This window comes from Corvus cornix, chromosome 3 (assembly GCF_000738735.6).
Source record: "Corvus cornix cornix isolate S_Up_H32 chromosome 3, ASM73873v5, whole genome shotgun sequence".
Lineage (NCBI taxonomy): Eukaryota > Metazoa > Chordata > Aves > Passeriformes > Corvidae > Corvus > Corvus cornix.
The window spans coordinates 41,642,977-41,661,657 of record NC_047056.1 but is presented as its reverse complement, the minus strand read 5'-3'; the positions used below and the strand labels follow the sequence as shown (position 1 = coordinate 41,661,657).

General features: G+C 38.0%; 1 protein-coding gene across 1 annotated transcript in view; it reads right to left on the bottom strand.

Moving 5' to 3' along the window:
• The window catches only part of FAM120B (family with sequence similarity 120B), a 47,975-nt gene that overhangs the window by 9,813 nt on the left and 19,481 nt on the right, over window positions 1–18,681 (bottom strand). Inside the window, exons 6-7 of the mRNA XM_039569350.1 lie at window positions 16,737–16,829; window positions 245–451 (exon numbers count right to left, since the gene is read on the bottom strand). Coding sequence (XP_039425284.1) covers window positions 245–451; window positions 16,737–16,829 — 300 coding nt within the window. The remainder of the gene's footprint in view (window positions 1–244; window positions 452–16,736; window positions 16,830–18,681) is intronic.

Genomic DNA, 18,681 nt, shown 5'->3' with positions numbered 1-18,681 from the left:
TTTTCCTTATATTAGCTTCTGAGTGTGGGAACAAAAATAAAGGTAAAATTACAGCTTCCTTCATAGGATCAGCATTTCTACTTTTATTTTATTATTTTTTGTGGAGAGATTGAAAAAGAAATAAGAAAGAGAAGAAAAATACAAAGAAAGGGGAACAGTGTAAACATGAATATTAAAACAACAAACAAAACGGACAGGTACATTTTTACAAAGAATACAGAACTAGAAGGAAGTGATTACTCACATTGCCTTCCAAAAGCTCTTCCAGAGAGCAACCTTGGTGTGACTGCTGGTATTTTTCTTGAAAAAGTTTTCCATCAAACACTGCCCAAGGCATCAGATCATCCATTTTGAATGGAAAGCCGCAGGCACTGTTGGCCATGAGCAAAGTTGTAAGGCCACGGATCAGGACAGCGCCCAGATGTACAGCCCTGGAGTCCACTTGTGCAAGCTGTAAACACACACACACACAAAGGCAGGTCTTCACAAACCAGGAGTATGAGGAATCTTGCCATCACATATAAACATGCAAACAGCAGAGAAAATTATAAACTCTCCCGATGTTGTGACAATGATGGCCCCCTACTCCACAGCAGAATTTGTCTGAGGATTCTGTATCTAGTTTTATTCAATAAAGTGAAAGAAGTGAAGTTTAACACATACAGCATCTCAATCAAGTTTTTAAGACAAATACATTCAAAATGTAAATGGAAAGACAAAATAAATGGCTATTCTCCATAGTATTTTTCAAGCATTAGCAGTTTGGCAGGAAAAAAATTCTGTTAGTGGAATGCAAAACATGAAGTGGGAGTACAAATTGATGTGTACAGTGATCCACTGACCCTCCAAAGTTTGCTTACCCCAGAAATGTTACAGAGTTTAGAGATCATTTAAATTGCAGGATTTGACAGAACGAAGTTTATTGTATCCAAGCTTTTATTTTAAACACTCTATAATTTCCTTTGACTGTAATCTGAAAGTCAAATTATTTCACTTCAACCTGGATGCCTCCAGAAGAAATACTGGAATCGTGTGACAACATTTAGAAAATGCAAAATGAGAAACTCAACAAGACAATTAAAACTCACAGCCAAAATAAACTACATGGGCGAATTTAACATCCTGTTGTGGCAGAGCAGAGCAAAATACAAAAACCTTGAATCCAGTATAGGGAAAACTGTGATTTTAAGTATTGTTTAAACTGTACAAAGCTCCTCAGTGGGCAATGCCTTTTCCAGTCTGTACCGAAGCAGTCTGTTAGATCAGGAGAGATTCGTAACAGTGTGGCCATCAATACTGTAATCTGTGGTAGCTGTTGTACCCTTACAGTATAAACTATACCAGAAATGGAATAGTATCCAAACCAGTCCAGAACAGAAAGGGCAAAAAGTGACTCAAATTGTCTTAGCTCTAGCACCTGGAGAGCTGCGAACTGTTTGTCTGAAATGCAATAGAAAGGGTTGACCATTATTACTACATCTTACATCTTGAAAGATCTCCAAAAGACTTAAAGGTACGGACATACACAATCAGTGCCCTATTTTTTAAAAAATGACAAGTAGTAGCAAAATCCATGAAATGTAGCACTATGAATCAGAATTTTTCCTTCCTAAGGTCCACATAACAAAATCAGGAAACCTTTGCTAGCAATAAAGAGCTACAAAGCTTCTTCCAAAAATGAAAATCACAAATCATTTGGAGAATAGAGCCAAATCCCGGTGAAGGAGTTAGGTTTTTTGCACTATAACGCAATGAGCTGAATTCTGTTGCATAATTTGACTAGGTGAAGCTGGCTTCTATGATGGGGTTGCCCCTAACCACAGACAAGGGGCAGCAGGGCTCTGTTAAGCTGACTTGAAGATACAAGGTGCATCTCCATGGGCTGTTTTCTTTACAGTGCAAAAGCAAAAGAGGACCTAGCTATGAAGATGCAGGCAGGGAGGTGCCAGGCAGGGAGGTTCAGAGCCCTCTGGGAAGAACTTTTGCTGTCTCTAGCGATTCCTGGAAAGGCATCAAGCTGGCCACCAGGGCACTGACCCAACATGACAGTCAGTAGTTGAAATTCAGCCAGTGCAGACAACTGGAGACAACCACTGACATCCAGACAAATACAGAAAACACAATGTAATTTCACAGAATTGTAGAATGGTTTGGGTTGAAAGGGACCTTAAAGTTCATCCAGTTTCAAGCCTCCTGCCATGGGCAGGGACACCTCCCACTAGAATTTGAGCAGTCATTTAGAAAATGAAAGGTCCATATTTTTCTGATCATGACACTTCATACTTGAGTAAGGAGACTCTCTTCTACCCTCCCTTTAAAAGAAATGTATTCTCAGTAGGGGATCAGGCCACTGAGTTTCAGGAAGTTATTGCCTCCAAATGTCAGCTACCATTTTGCCAGCTGAGACTAGTAACTACATGCACTCTCATAACTCTCTTGCTCTGGCAAGTAAAGCAGGAGTTTGCAAACTGTTTAACAATGCTGAAGGGTACTTGAAAGAGGAATGCAGTTCAAGAGAACCAGTAGTATTTGTACTAAAGTAAACTGCAAGACTGCACATAGTCACCATGTTACAGCTGAGAGATTCTTACATTGCATTTACTAGATTGTTTCTGCTCACCAGATCAAATCTTAAGACCTGCTAAGGAAGTGTGTCCACATCATTTACAACCTTAGCTGTGCTCTTTTGAATTACACTTGAGACATATTGATCAAAAAGATAAAATAATGTTGCTGGTGACAGGTTTCACAGGTAAAAAACTTCATTGTCTAGGGATATCAGTACAGAACTTTCCTAAAGCACTGTAGTATTGGGGGATGGAGGGTGTGTGTGTGTTTGTGTGTGAGGGATATCAGGTAAGGCTTGGTGTTTTAATGGAAATTAGCATGAGCAAGACCAAGGCAAGAGCTATCAACAGTGATTTTTTTATTTTAATAGGACAGGAAATACATTAACTAAAGGGTAGTTTCTGTTTTCCATGTCTGGCAATGAAAACCAAAGAAAATGAAAGCACAGTGAGTCTGTAACAATGACGCTGTGCACATGGCAAACCACAGAGCTGCCTTGCCATGGGAATGCTCACAACTGCTTGGTGTCTGCAATGTTAAGACGTCATGATGAGAAGTGGAAAATTCCAAAAGAAAAGAAGTCTTGTCTTGCAGGGCATCACACCCTAGAGATTACTTCCTTTCGGAAATTGTCTGTTCTTTTTACTATTTCTATAAACTCAGGACCCCAGTGAACTGTGTGAGATACACCCCTGTGATCTCGCTGCTGCTACTCCTACCACCAGCTGATGACATTTGTGTGAGAGACACAGGGAATGTGTGAGAACTGCTCCTCCTGCACCAGCTGCCTGTGCTGTGCCCCTGCTGCTGCGCCTACCAATGGCAGCTCCCCACCCTCCCAGCACTTGGGGAAAAAGATTACTTTTCCTATTTGCCAGCATCAGCTGAAGACTGAGAACTCAAAAGTTCACAGTCCTCTAGCATCATTGCAGCAGAGGTTACTGATAGCAGAGGCTTGATCTGAACTGGGTAAGCCACTTGAAAAGAGCAAGAGAAGTGCTACAGCATCCACAACACTACGTATTAAGTTTTTTTCTAACAATTTGAGAAATCTTTTTGCTAGAAGAGCTGTCATCATAGACCTGTATCACTGAGTTCAGGCCCATCTCTGTGGCCATGTGCACGTGCATTGGCAACAGCAAGAGGCTTTGCAGGGTGGAAGGTGTTTGCTCACAGGATCACTTTGCAAATCTAGACCGAGAGAATGCGTATCCTGCTGAACAGTTTTAACTTACAGGAAGAGAAAATACATGGATCTTGTATAATGCAAATTTCCAGTTCAAATTTCATCTAATGAAATAACACTTAGAAAATAATCAGGACGTAAAAATACCTTTATATTTTAAGGAAATGCTATTAGTCCTCTGACTTGTCTTTGTGGATTCACAAGGGATTTTTGATAGAGGTGTAAACCTTACACTATGCATTTTGAAAGCTGCACAAACTATTTCCAGGACCATACTAAAACAACCCTTTGTCCCTCAACTGATTGGAGTTTAAAGGGATCAAATTCTGTCAAAATGATAAATAAGTTCTATGACAGTTGAAATGTGAGGGCAAGTATCTGAACATGCCAGATGTCAGCAGACACAAAGGAAGGCCAGAACCACACACCAGCAAAGTCATCACACTACCTGAATTTTTAGAAACCAAGAAGAAAAGATATGATGACAATTTTACAGTTCTTTACTTGTGCTACTTTACATGTCCTCTGTATCTCAATGTAGTAAATACAACATTTCATTTAAAAACTGGTTCCTTTAGTAGGATTTTCAACAACATTCTGGGAATACTCTTTTTCAATGTAAAAAGTCTGTATTAATAATTGTTACTTAGGTTAAAGTTTACTTTTTTCCTATTCTGTTGCCTTCTTCCTGTGGTGAAGTTGAATACAGAAGATATGACGGTGACTAACATTTTGAGATATACATTTAAAAGAAGTAACTTTAAAATTACATAAGGCATTTCTCCCACTCCTCCCTTCCCCACCTTCCCCACCCACCTACAGAAGAACACACCTGTTTTTGTGATAAAACGGAAAACATAAAACACAAGGACAGGTTAGTATTTGATGATTTCTAGTTAAAATTAATCAATTCAATAACAATAGTTACAAATCAATGCAATTTGTCCCATGCAATAAACTGCTGGAATTCAAGTGGTAGTGATCAAAATCTGTGTACTTGTCTAGTTTAACCAGTTCCTTTTAGATCCATTTGAACTCAGCCGGTATATCATCAGTATGCTGCTTCTTACACTAACTCCCCCAGCAGCCACCTGTATCTTAAATGACCAAATATTTAACCATGGGCAATTTATGCTTGAGCAATAAAGGCAGCAGGTAGATCCTATCTCAGGAACTTGTCATTAAAACAGTAAGGCTTAGCTTTGCCTGAGAGCACTAAGGCACACTGTGTCCTAAATATAGAGAGATGAACGCTCGGCTGATGACAATGTAAGTTAAAGCCTCTGCAGTGGAAAGCATCACTAAACAATCCCAACCCAAAGACAGAGACCAGATCGTCCTGCCTTCAGCCATTAGTATAAATTCCCAGTGGGAGCTGGCAAAGGATGCTAAAGCCCCTGCACACCAGAGCTCTAGTCTCTGTTCTCGAGAGAAAGATAACCTAAACTGGTGCAATGTTGGTAAATTTAAGGAATGTCACCCTACAGAGGTGGGCTGGTGAAACAGTGCATTTACTAGGCATCAGTCAGCTTTAAGCACTAAGCTGCTGGGACCTGTCAAATTGAGGGGGGAGAGGAGCACCAGTATTTTGAAAACAGACTAAGGTTTATTCTGATAAAAGATTACGGCTTAAATTAAGCTCTTCCTGCTTAAACAAGGTGTGTGCAAAGGAAAATGGGGATTGAAAAGAGATCCTATGAGAGAATTGGCTGCAACAGAAACTAGAAAAACCAGTTTTTAAACACTTCTAAGACTTTGAAGTAAATATTTAGCTGTAAACAACCCAATTGTTTAGTATTTATATGTTCAGGAAAGTTTATTTACTGGGTTTTATCAGGACTTTGATGTAAAATGATACCTCTTTGTGGAACAACACTTATTTACATTAAGACAAAACCACCACTGAAGTAAACTTAAAAAAAAAAATTAAAAATTGCTTTTACCATTAAGCACTCTACAAATAATAACACAAAAGTACTACTGCTAACCACTTTGCAACCAGAAAAAAAAAATCTCCTTCAGTCCCAAAAAGATTACATCTCATTTCTTGTTTAATTTTCAGAAACAGTTGCCTTTATCAGAACTCTTAATCATACCCACAACAAACCCCAGCATAAGTGACACTTCTGTGATAATGAATTTCACAGGTAAAAAGTTTAGTCCTCTCAGCTTATTTATTCAGCTCTGCAATGGACAGCACATTAACACCTGCAGAAAGACTGAAATAACATTACTTCTCTTATTTTGCCACAATTGTTCAACTCTGATCTAAAGTGCTTATGACAGTCCACAATACCTGTGACATCTACAGAATGTTCATATCAATTTTGAATTATAGTCATCAGGCTAACCATCTGACTGTAGCCCAGCCAGCAGCCATGTCCCTTCTATAACAGTGAATGGATTCATCTGGATTTTAATTTTTAGTGTCTTATATATTTGCTCATGTTTTTGGTGACATACTTATCCTTGAACTTCCTCACCTTTCCTTCACATAGATAATATTTAATTTAGTTGGTAGGAAAATATGTTTTATTAGTTTGGGACTCTGAAAATTGTTGTAGTCTGATTTTTTTTCCTTTTTTAAAAATCACACAACGGTTAAATGTTGTGGAATTATGAGAAGGCAAACTATCAGTAACTCCACCTGCCCTGCAACTGATAAAGTTTGTCCCCCTGATGGGTGACAAACTGCCAGCAGACTCCTGGTACATCTGCACCACGAACTGATGAGCTCCTGAATGTGCTGCGTCACTGGCATCTGAAGTGGTTCAGTAATTTTTAGAATTTTCTTCCCTGTGCCTCTTGGGATGTCTCCCTCTCACATGGATGCCCTAATAAAGTGATGCCATGCTAAAGTTCCCTCCTGTTGGGCAACTTAGAGTGCCCTCTCCATCTTCCCTGCTGCCTATTTAAAACAACCAGCAGTAAGTATTGCGCTCCCAGACTCCTACATCTCTGTCAAATGCAGCTGAAATTGGCCAACACATTCAAACGTTATTAGAGAACACAGAGAAGAAATTTAAAAAGCATGCAAAAGGTCACCTCTCTCCCAGTAACTTTTCATTGTAAGCCTTCAAACATCAAACTTTTTCCACTTCTTTACTTCCTGACACTCACTATCTATTTCTGTACTCTACTCTACACTGTCTAGCTCCATTACCAAAATCTTCAAAATGAGGGTCTTCATTTGCTGCTACCGGATCCTGAGCATACTCCTGATCTAAAGTCCTTATCCACACCTTAATCCAGTACGATCCCTTCATTTAATCATAGGACTGGTCCACGGAAAAAAGTTTTAGGAGTAAAAATTCTGCCACCAACAGAACTACTCAGCAGAGTGTGCTATGCTGCCTTTGCTAATGCAGGATGTCCTTCCACAGTCAGACTCTATCGGCAAATGACAGCTGGTTAGGCCTGCAACTGCTCAGTTCACTGCTACAATTGTCCCAAGCTTCATTAGCCAAGCTTGAAAATTAGTCTTCTTTTTCTCCCTCCCTAGATTCAGAGTAGAAGTTCAAGATTTATTCAATTGTCCTAACGTAGGACCACTGTCTTGGGGTGACTTGATGTTGTATTCCCTATCGCTGCACTATGCCCAGAAATTTGTATATATACCTTTCTATGCTTTTAAACTGAGCCTGAGCAGAGAGAGAAGAAAAAAACCCCTCAAGGATGCAGACAGAGATAACACACTCTCGTTCCCTGCTTTTTTTTTTTTTTTTTTTTTTTTTTTTGCTTCTGTGTTTCTTTTTTTTCCCGAACCTGGTGGGGGAGGGGTGGTTTATAACCTGCCTTCTCTCAGAGGATATATTTCTAAATTTGGCCAAACCGGCACAACCACCCCCACTCTTAAGCTGTTTGAGTTTATATTTCTCAAGGGCCTGATTTATTTCCCACTGAAACCAACAGAAAGGTCACTGAATTTCAGCAGAATTAGATTAGACAAAATTTAGCATGTCTGAAGCACTGCAGCTTCCAGAAACATTATCACGACTGTTATTCATGCCATAAACTCTTCAAATAAAACTGTCATTGAACCAAGATACTTAGAGAATTCCAGTAGAGCAAATATTGTTTGCCAGTGCAATATAGGTTTTGTTGGTTTTTGTTTCTCCCTGGGTTTCTTTGTATTGCAAAGCAGCTGCACAATAACATTGTTGATACTGCGGTTCACCCTTTGAAGTGATACAGTCCATGGTAAACAGTTCTGGCTAAGGAATTGTCTAGGTGTTAAGTCCACAGGTTGAAGAAGGAAAGAAGAACTTGTCTGCTTCTATTTCATGACAATCCCAAGGTCCAAGACAAATTAAATGAGTCAGGCAGCAGCATTTCAGATGACCTGCGAAGGGAACTGACAAACTGTAACCTGTGATCAGGTATGTTCAAGGCATCAGGAATTCATTTGTAACTAAGCTGCAATAGAGTAACCACTTCCAGAACACCTATTCCTTTTGAAATGGAAATGCCATACACAGCCTGAACGCTGCATTTTGGCACAAGAATGCCAATGCTGTGCTATGGTTTAGATGAATACATACAGAGAAATTAGAGAACCTTTGTTTGGTGCACACAGCTGTTGCATAAAGATGGTCTTCTGAGCTATTCAAGAACTGACTACAAATAAAGGTTTTAAGGAAAAAAAAAGATTACTTACATGTAGTATTCTACATTTTCTTGTATTGGCACTATGTCAGAGCAAATTAAACAGGGCAAGAGTTTATGTGAGAGTAACTTGGCCATTTTTAAAGACATATTGAACAGAGAGAAGAATGCTGTTTTAAAGAAAATGCATGCTCTGTAATAAGCCAAACTTTGGGATCGCAGCCCTTCAGCCAGCACTGGACTCTGCAGGCACTTTGCTGATAACATTTCACCCTCAGGAACGGCTCCACAGCCATTTTAGAACAAAGGGTACCTTTTTATTTTTTTTTTATGCAGAAGGTGCTGTGCCAAAATAAACTTCCTGCAGAATGCCACTACACTTTCAGCCTCCTGTAATTGAAAAATACTACTTACCATTGCTCCTAGCCTGAACTATTCCTCTATTGTATTGAAGCCTCAGGGTACAAATACAACATACAACTGTATGATTTTGCTAGAAAGTTAAAAGCACTGAGAGGTTGAGGGATGGATTTTTAAAAGTGTACTGGCATAGCTCTGCTTTTATTACATTCAGAAGTAAAGCTCTCATTGGGGAACTTACAGAACATAAGTCCTAACATAGAAACATTTTCTGCCAAGTCGTTTTTGTGTATTCTACACACAGAGAGTATATAGAAAACTACTGCTAAATAGGAAAAGATGCTTAGGTATGCATTATCTGTCCTTGCTAAAACCAATACCTATAGAGCTTTGTATTTGGCAAGGAACTGAACTTCTTTTGAATCTATCACGGTAATACACAGCAGCCTAGGATGAATGTAATACACCTTTTTAGTTAATGTGCATAGTGCTGGTGTGACACTAGACATGCTGGTGAGATTACTAAGCAAGAAATGAAATCTCTCCATAAGTCACTAATTTCCTTTGGAGGTAATGCACAACTACCTTTACACATTTAGTGTTTATTGTCCCTGTGTGTTCTTTCCTCACGTGTAACACTGGGATTAGAATGTCTTAACAAGTGATGATGTCTTGAGATGCTAAAAAATAATGCTGGTAAGGGATATCATAATGTACTTTTATTGCTTTTCTCTTAACACAGCTCCATTTCTTTATAAAAAGTTCCTTCAACCACATCTCAGCTGTTTCTCAGTGAACATCAAATGAAATAACCCCAAAACAAAGATGAAGGGGAGGAGAATATATGTATGACATCAATATTAATGTTAACATATTAGAAGTTCACATTTACACAGCACTTTTGGCTAAAAAACTTTTATTGAGACTACTGGTGCACAACTGTTAGAAGCAAGAACTAAAATACAAGAAAGAACTGAACAATTTGACCAAAGTCATAGAAGAAGCAACAGAGAGGAACTGGACACTGTCTTGACTTTTAACCCCTGGACAATGACCACGTCAATCAAGAATACATTTGAAAAGAAAAGGAACAAATCAGCTCTTGGTTGGCCTTGCTGTTTCTCATATCTTCCAGATGAACATTTCTACATAATAATTTGAAAACCTCCAGTATGTCCACCAAAGCACTGCAACCATATGCCTATAAATGCATCTACCTCCAAGTGGCTCATTTCAGAAAACATTTTGCTTCTCTGAAGTTACACACAGCCATCTGCTTCTGCAGGGAAAGCCTGGACAGATGTGCAGCCTGCATTCCTGCTCAGGCGTGACAGAGGCGTGCAGGCAGGTGCAGGCAGCCCCGAGCAGATGACGGGCAGGTGCGCGCGTGCCACCGCTTCCCGACGGCACGCTGCCTTCCCTCCCTGCTCCAGCCCCAGCACGTCACCTGCCCTGGGGCACACAGGTCAGCCCTTAAAGGCAGTGGGGAGCAACCCCACCTACGCCACGCCAACACCACCTCCCACCCTCATGGGCTGCTCGCTCCTTCTAGCACACCATATGCAAGGGAGTGAAAACTACTGAACTCAGGAGTAAACATACACTTTGACCAACACAAACTTGGGAGGAAAATGTAATTTGATACTGGAAATATTTATTTTTCCCTCTCTGCAATAAGTTATCTCTGACTTTCTCAAAGCTGTCAGTTTGCTTGATATTTTGGGAGAGCTTTATTACCCTCACTGCTAATAACTATGTTTCACTTCCTGCAATATTATTTGGCATGGATTAAAAATTAACAGTAATTTTGTTATCTGAAATTCCAGAGTGTCTTTTAACTTAAGCATCCTGAAATATTCTTTAAGCTATATACAGTCTAAAAGCAATTTATAACTGAAACATTGCTGCTATTTCCATGTTGCTGAAACCTTGCTAATAATGAGCTACAAGACAGTAGAGGGGAAAACTCACAGAAATGCACAGCAAACTTACACAATTATGGAGAAAAATGCAAGACCATCTTCCCCAAAGGAATAAAAATCCTCTTTTTAAGACCCTTGCTCAAAACCTTGCTCAACATTTTCTCCCTGGGCAAACTGAATCCATTTAAACAAACAAATTTTTTTCACAAGGTAGAAGAGATGACCTACAACTCAGCTCTCTACAACTACCTGAAAGGAGGCTGTAGTGAGGTGGGGGTTTGGTCTCTTCTGCCGTTTCTCAAGTGAAAGGACAAGAGAAAAATGGCCTTAAGAGGCACCAGGAGAGATACAGATTAGATAATAGAAAATTTTTTTTCACTGCATGACTGGTTAGGCACTGGAGTAAGTTGCCCAGGGAGGTGGTGAAGTCACCATCTCTGGAAGTGTTCAAAAAGCAACTGAAGGTAGCACTTGGGGATGTTATTTAGGGGTGAATATGGTGGTGCTGGGTTGATGGTTGGACTAGATGACCTTGAAGGTCTCTTCCAAACTTGACAATTCTGTGATCTAGTTATGCTGTGGTTTGCATTTGTGCCAATGATATATAATAGAATTCACACAGCTATGTGAATTCTGATACTGGAGCTAATGTCAACTGCAAAAAATGTTCAGGGAAATAGACTCTAGTAATACAAATAAATATAGCAAATTTTGTCAAGAAGAAAATGGGAAGAGTAGGGCAGAACACTAATCTTGTCTGCAAATTGAATAAGTTAATTAAGCCTAAGATTTTTTTTTAATATGCTTCTGAACGAACAGCAGCAAAAAAGGTAGAGCCAGTTGTTGGTGGATTCAGACAACTTTCTTCAGAACTTCAAAAGATGCTTATGAAAATAGACACAAATTTAGAAATGGGTCTTTGAAAAGCGCTGTAAACAGTAAGTAACTTCAGCTCCTGACACATAATTGTATTTGCACTAATGCTTGACCCATGTAAGTGGACTGGAACTGTTCTATTTGGACTGGTTCATTTAAGACTATCTTAAGTCAGACTATCAGAAGAATATTTCTAATTTTGAACAGGGACTGAACCAATCCCAGCTTGAAATCACATCCCATACTGCTGCACTTTAGTTCCAGATTAGCCCAGAACACAGAGAAAACCTAAAGACCGCAGATGAGAACATGGGCTGGTAAGCAATGCCAAGATCAGCAAATCACCTCAATCCCCCCCGTTCTCTACCACCTGTCAGTTGCAATCTTGTCTATAATTTTTAAAACACTTTTGACAGATGCAAATTTTGAGGGAATATAAACCCTGATCCAGTAAAGCATCTGGGAATGCACTCAAATTCCATTTTAGTTAATACTAATGTACATGACAGAAGCACGTCCTTTGTATATAAGAAGGGTTCATCCGTAGGATCTTTACAATATTCTTACTTGCATTTTATGTTTTACTCAATCCAACTAGACTTCAAGCAAATATTAATTAGGAAACAGTCACAAAGACACAATAAACATACACTTCCTGGGGGGGGGAAAGATTTTTTTCAACAATCATATTTTGAAAAATACAGACACCTCTCAAAGGTTGTTTGGGGTCTGTTTGAAAAATATCACATGTAATGGCATTGACAAACATAGCTTGGCTTGCCAAATACATCAGGAGATTTAAATTACTGAATGTCCAGAATCTGAGTATTATTTATGCTTTTCTGCCTGCACAGCATAGGAAAAAAATACAGAATAGATGTAGCAATGTCCTTCTTTAAATCTGAGGGATCCTAACCAAGACACCTACACTCTTACCTATGACTCTAAAACAAACTGCTATTTTAAATGCATGTGGCTAAGTATCCCTCAGGAAAATATTCAGAGAAAAATACCTTGTGTAATATTGGTGTAACACCAAGGTAAACCAAGGTATAAAACCAAGGTAATCTTGCTTCCATGACACTGTACAATGAAAAATACCCAAAAGTTCTGTGCAACTAAAATTCTTGCTAAAGCTGTTTCCAGCTTGCAAACTAGTTAACTACTTTGCTGAGTATTTATTATTATTATTCCAAAAGCTAATTAAATAATACCTAATACAGATTGTGTGAGAGTTCATTTGCAGTCAAGTTGCAGACTCTCTGAGTCTTATAATTTCAGATCTAAAATGATTGTGCTCGTTTCATATCATTAATAATTTTAAATAAGAAAAAGCTCTTTAAAAATTGAAGGAATATACTTCAGTGCTTGACTGTCTTATACCTCAGATGCAGCCAAACTGCTCCTTTTACAAGCGGTACAAAAGATGTTATCACTCTTAAGCAGATATTCTGGCATAATGGGACATTTTAGGGCAAAGCTATAAAGGGTTTGCAAGTGCTCTAAATCCCAGCAGTGATGTGTATACCCACCCATGTACCTGCTATTAACTTGGATTTCCTATTTTCTGACATAGATTTCACTTCTAAAATCATTTATCAGGACCCAAAATTCATCTACCAATTTCCAGTTTGTACTTCCTTTTTAACCAAATTTTTCCATCTCATCTTTGGTCACAACTTTCAGAAAAGACGTGACTCACAGCTTTACACCTCCAACACAAATTTTTCATATAGTCAAATATTTAGAGCAATCTTAGAAAAAATGTAATTGTGTTTACAAGTCATTATGGGTTTTCTTGTTTAGGCAGTATTTTACATGCATTAGTGGTGAAAGCTGACCTGTAATTGCACTTGTAAACAACCAGGGCCAGCACAATATAAGAAACAAAACTGGAAGCATGACTGCTGGTGCCTCTTTTTCTCTGCAATGGCCTCAAAGTTCGACTGATGGCTCTCTGGGCTTTTTGCCAACACCACACACCAAATTAAAATAGAAAGAAGGGAAATAGACAACCTGGGTCCAAAATTTAATTCTGACCTTATGTATAAGCTCTATGGGAGACTTGGGCAAAGTAGAATACTAATCTACCATATAAGGGGGGCAGCACAAGAAAACGAGAAAAAATCTAACCAGAAAAATGTCTTTTCTATGGTGTGCACATTTTGGTATTTTGAAACCATCGATCTTGAAAAATAATCAAATCTTCATGTATAAACATTATGTTATTCTCAGAAAGTAATATTTAATGTACAGTGTAGTTACATGTCCACAGCCCACTTTCTTTCAGCATGAGATAAACTATATTTTTTATGGCTTTAACCCACTATATTCAAACCATAGACATTTCTGTTTCATAGACTTGTGGGTTTATGGATCTCATTAACTATGAAATATGGACAGCATATTAGAAAGTAGATTTGAAAGTGAAGGCTGAAAGGCTCTCTTCATTCCATGAGAACAGGCTCTATTTATATTTTCTCTCATATTTCATGGTGGAAGTTAAGTATTCTTCTGCTAGAACGTACTTGCTAATGGACTTCTTTACAGAAAGAGGGAATTTTTTAATCAAATTAATGTTCTTTACAGAATTGGTTACAAGAAATAAACATTTTTTCTACTTCAAATAACACTATCATGTTAAGTCCAAAATGGCAGATGAGAAAATATCTTCATAAAATTTTGCAGATGCTGATTAGTTTTACCATAACTTCCTTGAAAACTCTGTGATTAAGTTGTTTCTAGGGATCACTTTTAACATTTCAATGGAAAATAAAAAGTATGGTAAACAGATTAAACTCTGTTCCTGACTTCCTACTATAAACTCCATTTATTAATTAACTATGTACTAGTATAAGTCATTGCTCTCGGATCCTTTGATTTTAAAGACAAATACCTAGAAAATTAAGCTGTTAAATACCTATTGATACCCCACTCACCAACTATTAAAATAACTCAGTAACTCTGTTGAGCATAACTCAATTTTGTAAAATGACTAAATAAACACAGCAATGAGTAAAAACAGTTTAGGCTATTCTGAGATGGGATCTTGAAAATTAGATGCTTGAATGATAATTCTCAGAGAGACTGCTTTATTGATCATTATTCTTAGAATATTTGTATAAGATATTCTATTTATTTAGTCTCCTGCCCTTTCAAGAGAAAATTCCCAGGACATTATTAAGTTCTCTGTTCTTGATACAGCTTGACAAGACACCGATACACATACAACTGAGAAACAGCAACTTTTTTCCACAGGGAAATTCAGGTCATCAAAACACAGGAAATGAAGTTAATTTGAAGGCAATGAGGGAAAGTTTTGAAACTCTTATTTATGTATTCACAACCTCAGAAGAGAAAGAGACCAAAATCTTTCCTCACTATTCCCTTCAGAACAATTTATTCTGGCTCAAACTATTACCAAAGGCACTATCGTGAATTTTGATAGAATAAGACAAGGAGCTGATCTACAAAGTAGCCTGATACAAACCATTTCAGCTACGTTACATGATCTTTTGTTGGTTTCTAGCACAGCAGAAGGCATTGTGGGACAGTGCATGAAGTGCTTTTACACGCAGTAGGGGGACATAACTTTGGAAAGGACTTGCCAGTGGCACGCAGAAGTCAATTCCAACAACACTCTGTCCATTCCATAGAGTGATACATGACACAGTGTAAGACCAGCTTCACACTTCATGTACTTTTGTGTGCACAGCTGACCAGCCAGAAGCCTTGTGGGTAAGTAATAATTTTGTGAACAACTTTGAACCAGTACAATGCTGATAAGTAGCACACATTGATTAGTATTACGTGTTTGGATGCAGATTTATATTTTCAAAGAGCCACGACACGAATCACACAAAGACCTCTAACTCAAGCGGAATAAACTTTGAAGCACTTTAGAAATTTATTTAACAATCCCTGTAAGTGCATCTACAAACAAGTTGTTTCAACACCCCCTGCTTAGGCTTGATTTCCTTTATTCTTTTGCTGAATGACTGCCATGCAGGCTTGATGAAGTACTGATCCTCACAATGTTGAGTGCAACACTGTGTGCAGTAATGTACCTGACAGAAATAAATCCTACATTTAATAAATCCTGCTGTTTTCCATATTGCCTTCATTTCATTGCTTCTCTTCTGTTACACAGATCTAACACTTGATCTACAGCTACAAAACAAATTTGTGATGAGTTTGAAAAAACTTATAGGAGCCTGGACTTCACTTGTTACAAGGAATCAAATAATGGAACTGGAATCCCACTAGTTTTGCTACTTTGGTACTTGTGTGCTAGAAACAAATGGATAGTAACAGGAGTGTTACCTTGAGATCAACAAAAAGTACTTTCAAAATTGTCTCATGGACTGCTCAAAGAAACAGGGAATTTATTGGAAATATAAGCAAGATTTACAGAATAAAGATATGTTAAGGTTCTAACCACTTCTAAGTCTTTCCCACTTAGTTTGCAGAAACCCACCACTCAAACAGCCACTGGCATGTGGGGTCTGTGCTGTACACTGCTAATACTTTGATTACAATTTCAGGCTATGAATTTGAAAATACTCTTGCATAATTTCATATGCAGGAAGAACTATTTAAATGGTTCTTCTGCAATAACCATCTTCAATCCACGTGTGGAAAGGCAGAAGCTAAGAAAGGAAAAAACAGATTTGCATGGAGTATATGTAAAATATTTAAAAGAACTTCTGCAGAGTTACAGAACAGTGTAATCCTAATGGTTTTTCCCTGCAGTGAGTCACATTAGGTAACTTTTTTCTGGTTAGGTTTACACTGTTTATATTCTCCCTCAAGCAGCAATACCAAAATTTAATTTAATCTAGTGGTTTTCATACAACCTATGGCCAAAACTAAAATCCTCCTCAGTAAAAAAAACTGAAGCAATGTTGTAAGACAGGGTTCACTGTTACCAATTTTTCATCAGATGGAAGTTTGGAAGCTAAGGAAGGAAGAAATCTGAGACTAATTTGCTCACTCTAGGACTGCAACCACTAGAAAATGTCCGTTCCATTTTAATTTCTTGTGTGATTAACAAATATAAGCGTTCACATGAAATGTAGCACATTAAAAGCCTCTATATTTTCCATGACCCCTAGCTCCTATATCTGTAAAAAAAATTAATGTAGAATGATTTACCCCTAGAATATTTATCATAATGTTACCATGAGTATTTTATGCTACACAATTATTCCAGTCCATACCTGCAGGCCTGTCAGTTGAGCTGCTGACTTCCCTTTGAGGCAGAGAATGAGTGCCAGAAATGCATTTAAGTCCTCCAGAGAGAGGCTACTGACCTAAAACAGACAAAAAATTAACATATTATCTGAAGGCTCTGAAGAGGAGCTTTCTGAAAATTGAATCCTCTTGTTCAAGCACATCCAACTTAGAACAGTGACCTCATGTAATGATGACCACCATGAATGCATCATCTAGGAAAACACACAGGGAACAAAATACTTTCTTTCACAGCTTGAATGAAGTGCATACCCCAACACTTGTGTATAGTGCATACACATGGACTTCCACACACCAAACAAAATGCCCACCCTTCATTTATTCCCTTCTCCACGTCCCTTGGAGTTTCTTAATAACAGGAAATTTCTCCCTCTCTGTAACATCAAGCATAGTAAAAAAAAAAAAGAATTAAAAAAAATTACTCTGTAATCAAGACACAGGATAAAAACCACCTCAATGAGCCACAGACACAACGACCATTAGGATTTTCTAAAAATGCTTACACATTTATCTGTGAGAAATTTCAAAAATATTCTAAAATATTTCAATTACCTATTTTAACCTAAACTTCAGGATTTATCAAAACATATTTGATTTCTTTCAGATTTTAAGGCTGCATATGGAAGCAGGGAAAACTCAAAACAAAAACCTGAAATGTTCAAGTGGGGAAACAGAAATGACAATTCCAAATTTACATAACAGTTTACTTCTATCAGCAAAGGAGGAATGGGCACTTTTTCTGCTGTGAAAAAGGGTTTTGAGATTTTGCAGAGGCATGTGATCAGCTCAGAAGAAAGACAGCACCTTGAGACCAGCTGGGATGATTCCATGACAGTGCCAGTTGAGTTCTAATCCTTTCCCTCCTCTTATGAAACACTATAGATTATACATGTGCACCAAGACCTCATATCTGTTACAACTGTCGAGGACATACAGAGAGCTCCAAAGTGAGATCCATAAAGCATTACAAATTCTTATCAATTGGAACTTGAGGAAAGGTTTCTCTTGCAAAATGTGGAAATGTGCATTGTGGGCCTACAGAACACTTAAGAGGCTGCCTAAAACTCTGCATTGCCTTTCTTTTAACAGGTTGAATATGGGGAAATATTGCATTTCAGTCCAGTAAGAGTTTCTATTTAGTGACAGATAAAATGGAGAGAAAAATTTAAAAGAAAGTATTGATGTAAATCAACAGGGAAAAGAAGCACTGAGAGGCCATCTATAATTATGTCATTCATTTTTTGCGTTAGAAGGAGTGACCCATTCTTTCCTCCTCAGGATAAAAATCATTCAACCACTATTCAGAAATACTTTTTTTTTTTAAATCAGGCCCTACTGCTTGTCCCACTGTAAAATACTTTCTCCTCTATGATGCTGTTAAATCTTGCATAAAGCACAAGAATGTGATATCAGAAACATTTTAAGCTTTGAAAATGCTCCTTGGTATTCATTAACTCCACCTGTCTGCTAAGATCTGATAATGGCCCTACTTTACCCTGTAATTCAAGTCAGGTGTCACCTTTGTGTAGATGGCAACAAGAGAGGTTTACTAAACCTGCACATTTTATACACTGAAATAACAAAAAGTGACTTTTATCTACAAAACAATTCTTAATACTTGCACAATTTTGTCCTAAGAAAAGGAAATCAAAGATTGATTGCAAGTACAACAGCAAGAAAATGCCCCTAAAAGAGCAGATCAGCCAAAAATGCTTATGAATGTAAAAACACTTCTTTAGAGAAATATTTTATTCAGTAATCAAACTTGGTGACTTATCACAATTCCACTGTCAGATTTATTCCAAAACTGTTAGAGATTGAAAGAGAAAACTTCCCCTTTGTCTGGAGGCTTCAGTTTGATTTGAACTCATTCCCACCTTTCCCAACTTTAAAGACAGACCTAATGTTTCG